The sequence below is a fragment of the Panthera leo genome, chromosome D1 (genome assembly GCF_018350215.1).
Source record: "Panthera leo isolate Ple1 chromosome D1, P.leo_Ple1_pat1.1, whole genome shotgun sequence".
NCBI classification, from domain to species: domain Eukaryota; kingdom Metazoa; phylum Chordata; class Mammalia; order Carnivora; family Felidae; genus Panthera; species Panthera leo.
Window position 1 is genome coordinate 54,214,966 of NC_056688.1, and position 13,267 is coordinate 54,228,232.

Below are 13,267 nucleotides of genomic sequence, written 5' to 3' on the forward strand. Positions count from 1 at the left end.
GGGAGAGAGAATCCTAAGCAGGCTCTAGTGCTGTCAGTGCAGAGCCCCATTTGGGGCTCGACCTCCCAAACAGTAAGATCATGACCTGAGCCAAAATCAAGAGTTGTACACTTAACCAGCTGAAACACCCAGGCTCCCTTCTTGTGCTTTCTTTGTCAGGTTTTGGTACCAGGGTGATACTGGCCTCATAGAATGAGTTGGAAAGGATTCCTCCTTTTCTGGGTTTTGGAGGAGTTTGAGAAGGATGGGAAAATTCACCAGTGAAGCCATCTGATGCTGGACTTTTCTTTGTGGGAAGTTTTTTATTATTATCTCTCTACTTGAATACCCTATGAGTATTCAGATATTCTATTCTTGAGTAAGTTTTGGTAGCTTGTTTCTAGGAATTGTCCTTTTCATCTAGGTTGTTTAGTATATTGACATTCAATGGTCAATAGTCATATCCCTGCATTCATTCCTGACTTTAGTTATGTGAATCTTCATCAGCCAAGCTTCATTTGTCTTCATCAGCCAAGCTAAAGGTTTGTCAATTTTGTTCATCTCTTCAAACAAGCAACTTTTGGTTTCATTGACTATGATTCCATTTATATTAAATTTCCAAATTAGGCAGATCTCTGGAAACAAAATAAATTAGTACTTGGTGGGAGTTGAGGGTGGGGGAATTGAAAGAGATGAGGTTCCTATCAGGGTTGATGGAAATATTCTGTAATTAGGTACTGGTGATGATTGTACAGTATTGCAAAACTACTAAAAACCACAGGATAATACACTTTAAAATGGTGGATTTTATGCTATGTAAATTTTATTTCAATAAACTTTTTTTTTCAAGAGTTAATTGCATGCGTATGGGTCTATTTCTGTACCGTATATTCTGTTTTCAGTGATCTATTTGTCTTTTTTAATGTTTATTTTTGAGAGAGAGGGAGAGAGAGTGCATGCATGTGTACAAGTGGTAGAGGAGCAAAGAGAGGGAGACACAGGAACCGAAACAGTCTCCAGGCTCTGCTCTCAACACAGAGCCCGACGTGGGGCTCAAACTCATGAACTGTGAGATCGTGACCTAAGCCAAATTCAGACCCTTAACCACCTGAGCCACCCAGGCACCCCAGTCTGTCTCTCCTGAGGCCAGTATCACTCTGCCTTGCTCAGCTCTAGCTTTGTAGCAAGTCTTGAAGTCAGTAGTTTAAGTCCTACAACTTTCTTCTTTTTAAAAGGTGGTTTAACTATTTCAAGTCTTTTGCATTTCCATATGAATTTTGGAGTAAGTTTATCAATTTCTTTAAAATATTTCCTGACATTTTTATTGGGATTATGTACAGATGAATTTGGGCAAAATGACACCAAAATGGCATTGGGTCTTCTGATACATGAACACAGTATATCACTCCATTTCTTTAGGTTTTATTTTTTTTTTAGCAGTGTTTGATGGTCTTCCACATCTCTTGTCACACGTGTCCATAAATACTTTGGTTTTTTATGATAGTCTAAACGTATTGCTGATACATATAAAAAACATGATTGATTTTTTTTTTTGTATATTGGTCTTGTATTCTGCAATCTTACTAAACCCAGTCATTTTAAATAGCTTTTAAAAAATGATTCTTCATAAATGATCATGTCATCTGTAAATACGGTTTTACTTCTTTGTTTCTCATCTGGATGCCTTTGATTTTTTTTTGTTTTTTCTTGTTAGAACTACACACAGAGTGGTAAATATAAATGGTGATTATGGACATTCTTGCCTTCCTGATCTTAGGGGGAAAGCATTCAGTTTTTCACCATTAAGTCTGGTGATAACAAGATTTTTCACTATGTCCTTATACAGGCTCAGAAAGTTCCCTTCTATTCCTAGTTTGCTGAGAAATTTTATCTGGAATGCATATTGGATTTTGTCAAAATTTTTGAAATATATTGAGATGATTATGACTTTTCATTTTAAGTTTGCTAATGTGGCAAATCACACTCATGGATTTTTAAAAACCAGTCTTGCATTTCTGGGAGGATAAACCCCACTTAAGTCATTGGTGTGGACTGAATTTTGTATATCGAAATTTACATTTCGAAGCCCTAACACCCACTGTGACTCTGTCTGGAGGTAGGGTCTTAGGTGGTAACCAAGTTTAAATGAAGTCCTAAGACTAGGGCCCTAACGTGATAGGACTGTGATATCTTATAATAACAGGAGGAGAGATCTCTTTCTCTTTCTCTGCCATGTGAGAACACAGTGAGAAGGTGGTTGTCTACAAGCCAGAAGAGAGCTCTCACCAGAACTTGACCATGCTGGTACCCTCGTCTTGGACTTCCAGCCTCAAGAACTGTGAGAAAATAAATTTCTGTTGTTTAAGCGACCCAGAACAGACTAAGACAGTCTTTTTGAATTATCCTTTTCATGTATTTGCTAAAATTATGTTAAGAAATTTTGCATTTGTGTTCACAAGGGGTATTACTCTGTAGTTTTCTTTGTTTTGATGTGTTTATCTGATATTGTTATCAGGGTATAATGTTGACCTCATGGAAGGAATTGCAAAGCATTTCCTCCTTTTCATTTTTCTGGAATAATTTGTATAGATTTGGTATACTTTGAATCTTTGGCTTCATTCACCGTTGAAACCACCTGGGCCTGGAGTTTTCTTTATGGGGAGATATTGAAGATTTAATTTCTTTAATAGGTATAAGACTATTTATTTTATCTGTTTCCTTTTGGATGAGCTTTGGTAATATGTTTCTTTCAAAGAATTATCCCAGTTCATTGAAGTTATAGAATTTATCAGGAAAAAAAAGAAAAGAAAAAAGAGAATTTATCATCATACATTGCTCATAGTGTTCTGATTATATTTTTCATATCTATAGTATCTAATCCATTTTGTTTCTGACATTGTTAATTTGCGTCTCCTTTTTTCCCCCACCTGCTTAGTCTGGCTAGAGGCTTATCAATATTTTTTTTTTCCTCAAAGAACCAGCTTTTGGTTTCATTGACTTCTGCTACTTATTATTTCCTTTCTTCTCTTTATACTGTGTTTCATTTGCTCTTATTGTAGTTTCTCAAGGTAAAAGCTTTGGTCATTGATCTGAAACCTTTTTAAATATAGGTTGTTAATTCTATAAATTTCTCTGCTTTTAGCTGCATGCCACAAAACTTATACGTATTGTATTTTTATCTTGTTTGGTAAGTTTTTCACTTTCATTTCTTTAATTTTACCCCTCCTTTTTTTTTTTTTTTTTTTCCTTTTGAGGCTCCAAATTAGCTGTATATTTGACCATTTAAAATTGTCCCACAGTTTATTGATCTGTTCACTTTCAATCTTTTCTGTCATTTTGTTTAGTTTTTACTGTTGTGTTTGTAAGTTCACTAATTTTTTTTTTTTTTTTTTTTTTAACAGTGTTTAATCTAGTTTATATCCTATTCAGGGCTTTTTAATATCAGAAAGTGGTTTTCCTCTGAAGAATTTTTATTAGTTTTTTTTGTTTTTTATATAATCCATGTCTTCATTCCACATATTCAGTCTTTCCTCTAGTTTCTTGACCATATAGATTATAGTCATTTATAATCCTATAACTTTTCATGTCTTTTAATTTTATTATTATAGAATTAATATAACCTTGTAAGTCACTTAATGGTTAGATATACTTTTTTTCTTCATACTATGGGTTTAATTTTTCTGCTTTCTTTGCTTGTCTGGTAATTTTTGATTAGATAGTAGACATTATAATTTTACTATATTAGATGACAGATTTTTTAAAAATTAAGTATAGTTGCCATATAATGTTACATTAGTTTCAGGTGTACAACATAGTGATTCAACAATTCTGTAGGTTACTCTGTCCTCACCAAGGTAAGTTCAGTCACCATATGTTATTGCAGTGTTGTGGACTATATTCCCTATGCTGTACTTTTCATCTCCAGGACTTATTTATTTTATAACTGAAGTTTGTACTACTTAATCTCCTTCACCTATTTTGCCCATCCCTGCCCCACTTACTCTTTGGCAACCACCAGTTTGTTCTTTGTTTATTCATTTGTTTTGTCTTTTAGATTCCACAAATAAGTGAAATCGTATGGTTTTTATCTTTCTCTAACTTACTTTACTTAGTGTAACACCCTATAGGTCCATCCATATTGTCGCAAATGCCAAGATTTCATTCTTTTTTTTCTTGGCTGAGTAATATTCCATTGTGTATATATACCATATGTTCTTTATCTGTTCATCAGGCACAGATGAGTTGTTTCCACATGTTGGCTATTGTAAATAATGCCATAATATATGCTAGATTTTGTGTGTGTGTGTGTGTACACTTAAATTCTTGAGCTCTGGGACATGGTTCATCTACTTGGAAACCGAGCCAAAGTTGGACACTTAACTGACTGAGCCACCCAGGCGCCCTTCAGTATCTTTCTTTCAAACTTTAAGTGAGGTTGGATGTTTGTTTATTCTAGGGTTAATATTTTTCCTATTGACACAAGATTCATTTTTCTGTTAAGAGTCAGATACTAAATATTTTAGGCCTTGTAGACTATAGAGTCTCTATCACTACCTATCCTTTCTGTTGCAGTGTGGAAGCAACCATAGAGAGTATTTAAATGAATGAGCATGGTTGTGAACTTATTCTTAGATACTGTAATCTGAATTTCATGCAATTTTTCAGTTATTATGAAATATTACCTTCTGACTTTTTTTGGCTGTTTAATAATGCCAAAACTATTTTATTTTTTAATTTAGTTTTATTTTATGTTATTTTATGAGAGTGGGAGCTAGCGAGCATGAGCTGGGGAGGGACAGAGGGGAGAGAGAGAGAATCTCAAGCAGGTACCATGCTCAGTATAGAACTTGACTTGGAACCTGATCCCATGACACTGGGATCCTGCCCTGAGTGAAATCAAGAGTTGGATATTCAACGAGCCACCCAGGTGCCCTAATGCAGAAACCATTCTTAGTTCTTGGGGTATACAGGAATAAGTGTGGGATGTAATTTGTCCGTTCTAACCAATGCTATTTGATGTGTGAACTTTTCCATTGTAGCTGTTAGAGACAGGACTTGCTCATAGACCTCTGTGGGCAATGGGCATTGTTCCCTCTATTCCTTTTGGGTGATTCTTTCTGTGATCTTGGGTAGTTTCCTCACATACATGCACTGATCAATACTTTGATATAAAGGTGCAGAGGGAACTGTTTTTAGATTTCCAGAGTGCCCTCTACAGTTTTCTCCTGTGTCGCTGTACTCGATGAACTCCAGTTCATGTCTCTAGTTTGCCTTCTTGACTTCCAGCTTCATCTCTTTGGCCTGGGAAGATTGCCAAGTTTTGACCAGGTCCTCCTTCTTTGCCTCTTTACCCAGGTAGTACACTGGGGCAATTATAGGGCTTATATCCTTTGTTTCTCATCTCTAATGTTCCCTTTCTTTTGTTGCTTCTTGTATAATGTCTTAAGTGCCATTGTTTCATATATTCTGTTTCATTGCTTAGTTGTTTCAGTGAGTAAGATCAGTATAGTTCCTGTTACTCCATATTTATTGCAAATGCAAGCACATTACTTTTTTTTTCTTTTCCATTTTCTTTTTCTTTTTTTTTTTCCTTTTCCTTTTAAAACTGTCATTTGAAGGGATTTGGGCAGGAGGGTCAGCCCACCATCTTGATGTGATGTAACTTTCATCATTGTACTTAGAATTAAAATGGCGATCTTTTATTCCCCAAATGTGCATTGAGTACCTCTCATATGCTAAACCCTTCTCTAGGTATCGTGAGTAAAATTTCAGTAGAACTTACAGTTTCATGTTCTCTAACGTTGAATGGTGAACATAATGTCTACCCACATGAAATAGGAAATATATATATATACGTTCCTTAGGGATTTACTTGATTGCATGAATCATAACCAAGGGTCCACGAATCATTTAAGACACTTTAAGATGCCAAATTTAAATTTAAATATATATGTACATTTGTTAAAAGTTCACACAGGCTAATAAGGACATTATATCATTGCATTTATATGAAATCCTCTTTTTAAAAAAGTATTTCATATAAATGCATTAAATTTTTTTAATGTTTATTTATTTTTGAGAGAGAGAGACAGGGTGTGAGTGGGGAAGGGCAGAGAAAGAGGGGGACACAGAGTTTGAAGCAGACTCCAGGCTCCTTGCTGTCAGCACAGAGCCAGACGTGGGACTCGAACCCATGAACTGTGAGATCATGACTGGAGCCAACTGAGCCACCCAGGCACTCCTATATGAAGTACTCGTAACTCACCATGGTAGTTTCTTTTCCCCTTGCAGGTCAGATATTTTGATTGATAGTTAATAATAACCTTAGCAAGTAAAACACAGGTTTTTAATAAATTCAGTTTGGTACACCAAATCTTTTAAAATGTAGTATCTGTGGTGAGAAATAATGTGAAGCAGTGTGGTATAGAGTAAAAAACATGGCCTTCACTATTAACTGGGCTAGAATCTCAGTTTTGCCACTTGATATTTGTATATCTGGGCAATTTATTAAATTCTGAACCTCTTCATAATGGAGACAATAATACCTCTAATGTTGTTTTAAGGATCTACTATCAGTTCCTTTTGCCTTTTTTGGAAATGTTAAAACCAACCTATTGCTTCATTTTAGGTAGTTCACATAAAATGCATAGATCTGTTTACAATTCATTATTCTCTTAATTCACGTGATCTGCTCAAATACATAAGTCTTTAATATTGTTTATAGTATTATTTATAAGAATTAGGAATTCTCTTTCTGGCCATGTTAGAGTAATAAGTCTCTATCCCCTTGTCATAAACATTAAGTAAACTGGACCAAAATAAATGAATTATCTTGTTTTCAATATTATACAATAGGCAGAGTAGGATTGTGACCTCAGAGAGAAGAAATAAAGGAGGTAAGGTCTACCACTACTTTGGCTTCCTGTCTGGAGCCGCAGAAGCAGGAAGAGGGAGCCTGGAAGCCTCACTCAGTTGAAAAGGCAACAGTTGGATGTTGGAGAGTCTTAAGCAACTAGAAGTTGCAGAGCCAGGTTCTGAAAGGGAAGGAGCTATGCAGACAAAAGCAGAAATCTGTACAGGGGCCACCTTGAGTCTGCTGCTGAATACTAGGATCATAAATGCATAAAGTGAAACTCCATGAGGCCAAGCAGTGAACATCTAGGGGCTTATTAGCAGAACATTTCCTGAGTTTACACAAGAGATGTTTAACCCTGATGAGACATAGCAAATGATCCTTTGAAGCACTCAGGGCATTCAGTGGAGAACCCAATGGATTTGTCATACAGGAAAGACAGAAAAGTCCTCAGATGGATCAAATAGATCTACAAATCACTGCTTGCCAAAACAAAGCCCAACTTTCTTTGCAGAATGATCACAAATACTCAACAATGGTAGTGTAACATTGGTATTTTCCCACATCCAAGCAGAAATTGATAGACATGCCAAGAAGCAGGTCCTTTGTAACCCATGACCAGGAGAAAAATCAGCCCAAAGAAACAGATTTAGAAATGACAGAAGTAATGGAACCAGCAGACAAGAATGTTAAAATAGCTACTGTAACTAATGAATATATTTAAAGGAAAATATGAATGTAGAGAAATGGAAGATATATAAAAAAGAACCAAATGGGATGTGTAGGGATGAAAGCTAATACTATTTGAAATAAAAAATTAACAGCAGATTGGACAGTGCAGAACAGAACAGCAAACTTGACGATCTAACAGTAGACTTAAAGTGAAGCAGAGAAAGAGAACTGAAAACAACCAAATTAACTCTTTTATGTGTGGGACAATGCCAAGCAGGATACAACAAAGTGTATTTGACATCCTAGAAGGAGGATGGAGCCAAAAATATTGTAAGAAATAATATTTCCAAATTTGAAGAAAATTGTCAATTCACACATCCATTAGTCTTAAGAAATCAAAAGCAGGGCAGACACACACATATACCAAGACATAACAAATTCCTGAAAACCACTAATAAAGAATTTTGAAGGTAGCCAAAGAAGACATGTGTAGAGAAACAATGAAGCCTTTTTATCAGAAACTATGCAAACCAGGAGATACTGAAATATTTTTAAAGCACTAATGAAAAAAAAAAAACTATCGATATTTACATAGCCAGGAAAATATCCTTTGAAAATGGGGATATAATAAAAACCTTTTCAGACAAAGAGAATTTGTTACTAGCTACTTGACATACAGTTCACAAATAACTGCAGATGGGAAGAAAACAGATCAAATGAGAGGTTGGATCTAGATAAAGAGATGACGACTGCAAGAAATGATAAATATGTGAGTAAATATAAAATACATTTTCCTGGGGTGCCTGGGTGGCTCTGTCGGTTGAGTGTCCGACTCTTGATCTCACTTCAGGTGTTGGTCTCAGAGTTGTGGGTTCAAGCCCCATGTTGGGCTCTATGCTGGGTGTAAAGCCTACTTAAAAAACAAAACAAAAAAAACATTTCCCCTAATTAAAAAAATTTTTTTAATGTTTATTTACCTTTGAGACAGAGAGAGACAGAGTGCCAGTGGGGGAGGGGCAGAGAGAGAGGGAGACCCAGAATCTGAAGCACGCTCCAGACTTTGAGCTGTCAGCACAGAGCCCGACATGGGGCTTGAACTCACGAGCCTGGAGATCATGACCTGAGCCGAAGTCAGCTGCCCAACCGACTGAGCCACCCACATGCCCCACCATTTTACCTAATTTTAAATCTTTAAAAAGGATAACTCACTGCTTAAAACAAAAATCATAATGTAAGTTTTACAACATATGTAGAAGGAAAATGTAGGGAAATTGAAGTATGGTATTAGAAGGATAAAAAGTGTTCATATTTTACATGAAGTGAGAGAACATTGTTTGATGTTACACTGTGTTGAGTTAAAGATGTATATTATAAAACCCCGAGCAAACACCAAATATTAAAATGAAGAAGTGTGCCTAATTAGCCAATAGTGGATATTAAATAAAATGCTAAATTATGTTCACTTTAATTTATTTTTAAGGTACATTTACATGAAAGAAGACAGTAAAAGATGGAAGGAGCAAAGAAATGTTAAGATATATAGTAAACAAATGGCAAGATTGTAGATTTAAATCCAATTATATCGGTAATTGTATTAATATAAGTGGTTTTAATCAATGTTTGGCAAGCTTTTTCTGTAAAGAGTCAGACATTAAAAAATATTAGGCTTTGTGGTCAAAGCCATTTGACCTTTGTGGTCAAAATAAAGTATCTGTTGAAACTGTTCATTTCTGCCAATATAGCCTGAGAGTAGTTATAGACATTACATAAATGAGTAAGTGTGGCTGTGTTCCAGTAAAACAGTAGATCCTGAAATTTGAATTTCATGTAATTGCAATGTGTTTAAAATACTATTTTTTAAAAAAGATTTTTTTAATGTTTATATTTGAGAGAGAGAGAGAGACAGAGTGCAAGTGGCAGAAGGGGCAGAGACAGAGAAAATCTGAAGTAGGTTCCAGGCTCTGAGCTGTTAGCAGAGAGCCCAACATGGAGCTCGAACTTATGAGTCATGAGATCATGACCTGAGCCAAAGTGGGACACCTAACCGACTGAAGCATCCAGGCTCCCCTAAAAAAGATTTTTTTCTTTCTTTTATAATTTTTTTTAATGTTTATTTATTTTTGAGCGAGACAGACAGAACATGAGCGGGGGAGGGGCAGAGAGAGAGGGAGGCACAGAATCCGAAGCAGGCTCCAGGCTTCGAGCTGTCAGCACAGAGCCCAACGTGGGGCTAACTCACGAACTGTGAGATCATGACCTGAGCCGAAGTCGGACACTCAACCGACTGAGCCACCCAGGCGTCCCACCCCTAAAAATGGTTTTTAAGTAATCTCTACACCCAGCTGGGGCTCCAACTCCCAACCCCGAGATCAAGAGTTGTGCGCTCTACCAACTGAGCCAGCCAGGTGCCCCACAAAATACTGTTTGTCTTTTTCTTTTTTCCCACCAACTCTTAAAAAAGTTAAATCATTCTTAGTTTGTGGGCTGTACAAAAACAGGTGACAAGATGCATTTGCCTTGTGAGCCTTAGTTTGCTAGACCTTGCTTGACCTAAACCTTCTGTCTCTCATCTGGTCACCACTAGCCAGCTGTGGTATTTGAGTTAAAATTAATTGAAATTAAAGAGATTGTCTGCGTGGGTAAAAAAGCAAGCCCAACTATATGCCATGAAAATCCACTTTAAATATATAGTTTGAAATGAAAGGATAGAAAATGATATATTGTGCAAAGCTAATCATAAGAAAACTGGAATAGCTATACTAATACCAGAAAATGGAGACATCAGAACAAGGAACATGAGCAGTAATAAAAAGGGATATTTTGTAACACTAACAGGGCTAATTTCTCAGGAAGATACAATAATTCTGACTGTTTTCACCCAGTAACAGAGCTGAAAAATACATATATAATCTAGATTATAAAGCATAAAGATACAATAAGTGCATACAGTATAATTCCATTTATATGAAGCTCTAGGAAAGACAAAGTTATAGTGAAAGAAGGCAGACCAGTGGTTACCTTTGTCTGGGAGTGGGGTGACTGACTGGAATGGGGTTACAAGGGAACCATTTAGTCATTCTCTTCTGTTTTATATTTTGCTTATCTTAGTCTGTTCTCTTGTCATGTTAGGAAGCTTACTCATAAAAACCAGTTCATGGTTGGCCAGTTGTAAACTGGTAGCATGGGTAAAGTTGTTGATTGGGTGGCATAAGTGTGCAATGCCAAAATGTATATTCCATTTTACATGTGTACCTTCACAATTTTAGAAATTTGTTATCTGTTTTATATCTGGTTCATTAAGAAACATTTATTATTTATTTATTTATTTATTTATTTATTTATTCATTCATTTGCTAGTCAGTCAGGTACTAGGGTTAGGAGAGTTTCATGTTTTTGAAAAATTTTGTATTTTTTAATTTTTTAATGTTTATTTTTGAGGGACAGAGACCAAGCACAAGCGGGGGAGGGGCAGAGAGGGAGGGAGACAGAATCTGAAGCAGGCTCCAGGCTCCTTGCTGTCAGCACTGAGCCCGATAGCGGGCTTGAACTTATGAGCCGCGAGATCATGACCTGAACTGAAGTCGCTTAACCGACTGAGCCACCCAGGCACCCCAAAGTTGTTTTCTTTTGTTGTTTTTTTAAATCCAAATCAATCCATTCATTTAACAAGTCTTTATTGAACGTGTGGTATGTGGTGGGCACTGTCCCAGGTGCTGAAGATTCAGTCTTGTTTAACATGGGATAGAGTTGATCAAATAGGCATTTATGATACAATGTAATGCATAAGTAGAATCATTTTGGAATACCCATCAGGGGCACTTAATCCTGATAAGGTAAAAGAGTGATTTCCTGAGGGAGCAACAACCAGACAACTTTGAGGATGAATAGAGGTGGGTTGAAGATAGAGGGGACTGTACATGTTAAGATCTGGAGTCTAGAAACCGTATGGAATGTTTGGGAATTATGAGAAGTTCAGGTGGTGTTGTTGAGCCATTAAACCAAAACTAGCAGCTCATTACTCTGGACTTTTTGTTATATGAGAAAAAGTAACTCCCTGAAGCCACAGTGGTAAGGTTTTTTGTTACTTGAACATACCTGTAACCAGCACAGTGAGATAGCATATTTAAACTGAAGTGAAGAGATGGATGAGGTGACTTAGGGACAAAAGAAATTAAGTCCTAAAACAGAATCACCTTTCAAGGAGAGGGCAGAAGTGTAGGGTCTGCAAAGGAATTTAAAGGGAGGCAAAAGAAATAAGAGGAGAAATCAGAAAAGTAGTGTCACAGGATGGCCAGGTTTCAAGAAGGAAGATCTGGTCACCAGTGTCACATGGTGCCAAATTAAGACAAAAACCAAAGCATCCATTTAGTTTAACTAATAGAAGTCAGATTATGGTGAGTTTGGAGCAAATGGGACAGGTAAGAAAGAGACTGAGTTCATAGACTTTTTTTTTTTTTTTTTTTTTTTTCCAGAATGGTAGGAGCAGTGTGTGTTAGTCGGGAGGGGACTTTTTCAAAAAAAATCTCCACAAGTTCCTTACTCTTAATCTTGTTCTTTGAGGCCAGCAGTAGTTTAAAAAAAATCCATTGAAGTTCATATGTAAGTGAATATACTTGTAAACTTAACTTCTAGTGGCTTTTTCACGGGACCCAGTTTTAGTAAACCACTCCTCTGAACATTTGTTTTTCTTTAAAATGTGTAGAACCTTAAGCCAACAGTTGTTTATTTTCATTTAGATTAGATTTTCTGTACAGAAGAACTAAGTATTGAGATAATGATGTTTCTTTGCCAACAGTGTAGAATAAGGGGAGGGATGTTAGTTTTTCAGCATAATTGAACAATCTCCATTCAACACTTGGAAAAACATAATTAAGATCTCAGCTATCTTGAACGTATAGGAGGAAGGTTTCTTTAAACTGGTATATGTCTATGCCTTTTGGGTTCTCTAAACTTGTTGAATGTATTTGCAGAAATTTTTATGTTTACATTTTTCTTAGGATGTCCATAGCTTTCATTCAAACTAAGAGGTTGTCTTATGTTAGATTTCCCAACAAGCAAACTCTGAGACAAAAATGTGAGCGCACATAGTTTATTTGGGAAGCACTGCCAGGAAACAGATAGTTTAGATCATATGTCAGGTTTATCCCAGCACTGATTCAGGGCTGCTCTCAGGAAGGGTTAACTCCTTGCCCTGTAGTCAGAAAGGCCTTGCACATGGTTGCAGGTTAGCCTGCACTGGAGTCCTAATTGCTATGAGGGTAAAGGTGAGGTGCCTCCAGCATCTGCTGCAGAGGTAACAGTACAATGGAATTTCATTTCTTGGTTAATTTGAAATATTTAAAAATTTGGATTTTTGAAGAATTTTTTTTTAAAGTAATCTCTACACCCAACGTGGGGCTCAAACTCATGACTCTGAGATCAAGAGTCACATGCCTGTACCGACTGAGCCAGCCAGGCACCCCAAAATATTTAAAAATTGTTTGATGGAAATTCTATGACATTAAGGAACTATTCATATTTAGGTAGTAATTATGGTATTCTGGTTATTTTTAAAGAGTTTATATCCCTTAGAGATACATAGTGAAATATTTGTGGATGAAATGATACCTGGAATTTGGTTTAAAATGACATATGGGAGAGGGAAAAAGTCTCTTGGTTGATTATCGCTGAAGTTGTGTGATGAGTTCATGGGTTTTATTATGCTAGTCTCTATTTTGGGATTTGTTTCAACATTTCTTAATAAAGGGGTTTTTTTTGTATGTG

The 13,267-nt window shown here is 36.3% G+C and overlaps 1 protein-coding gene across 3 annotated transcripts in view; it reads left to right on the plus strand.

Annotated features, from left to right (window-relative positions):
- Positions 1-13,267, plus strand: part of RSF1 (remodeling and spacing factor 1) — a 158,400-nt gene that overhangs the window by 17,748 nt on the left and 127,385 nt on the right. Inside the window, exon 1 of one of the 3 annotated variants that reach the window (XM_042904470.1) lies at positions 1,668-2,317. The exons of 1 other annotated variant lie outside the window; for it this stretch is intronic. In XM_042904470.1, coding sequence (XP_042760404.1) covers positions 2,278-2,317 — 40 coding nt within the window. In that variant the 5' untranslated portion in view covers positions 1,668-2,277. Of the gene's footprint in view, positions 1-1,667; positions 2,318-13,267 lie in introns of those variants that run through there. One more of the 3 variants, XM_042904469.1, reaches the window with a different exon arrangement.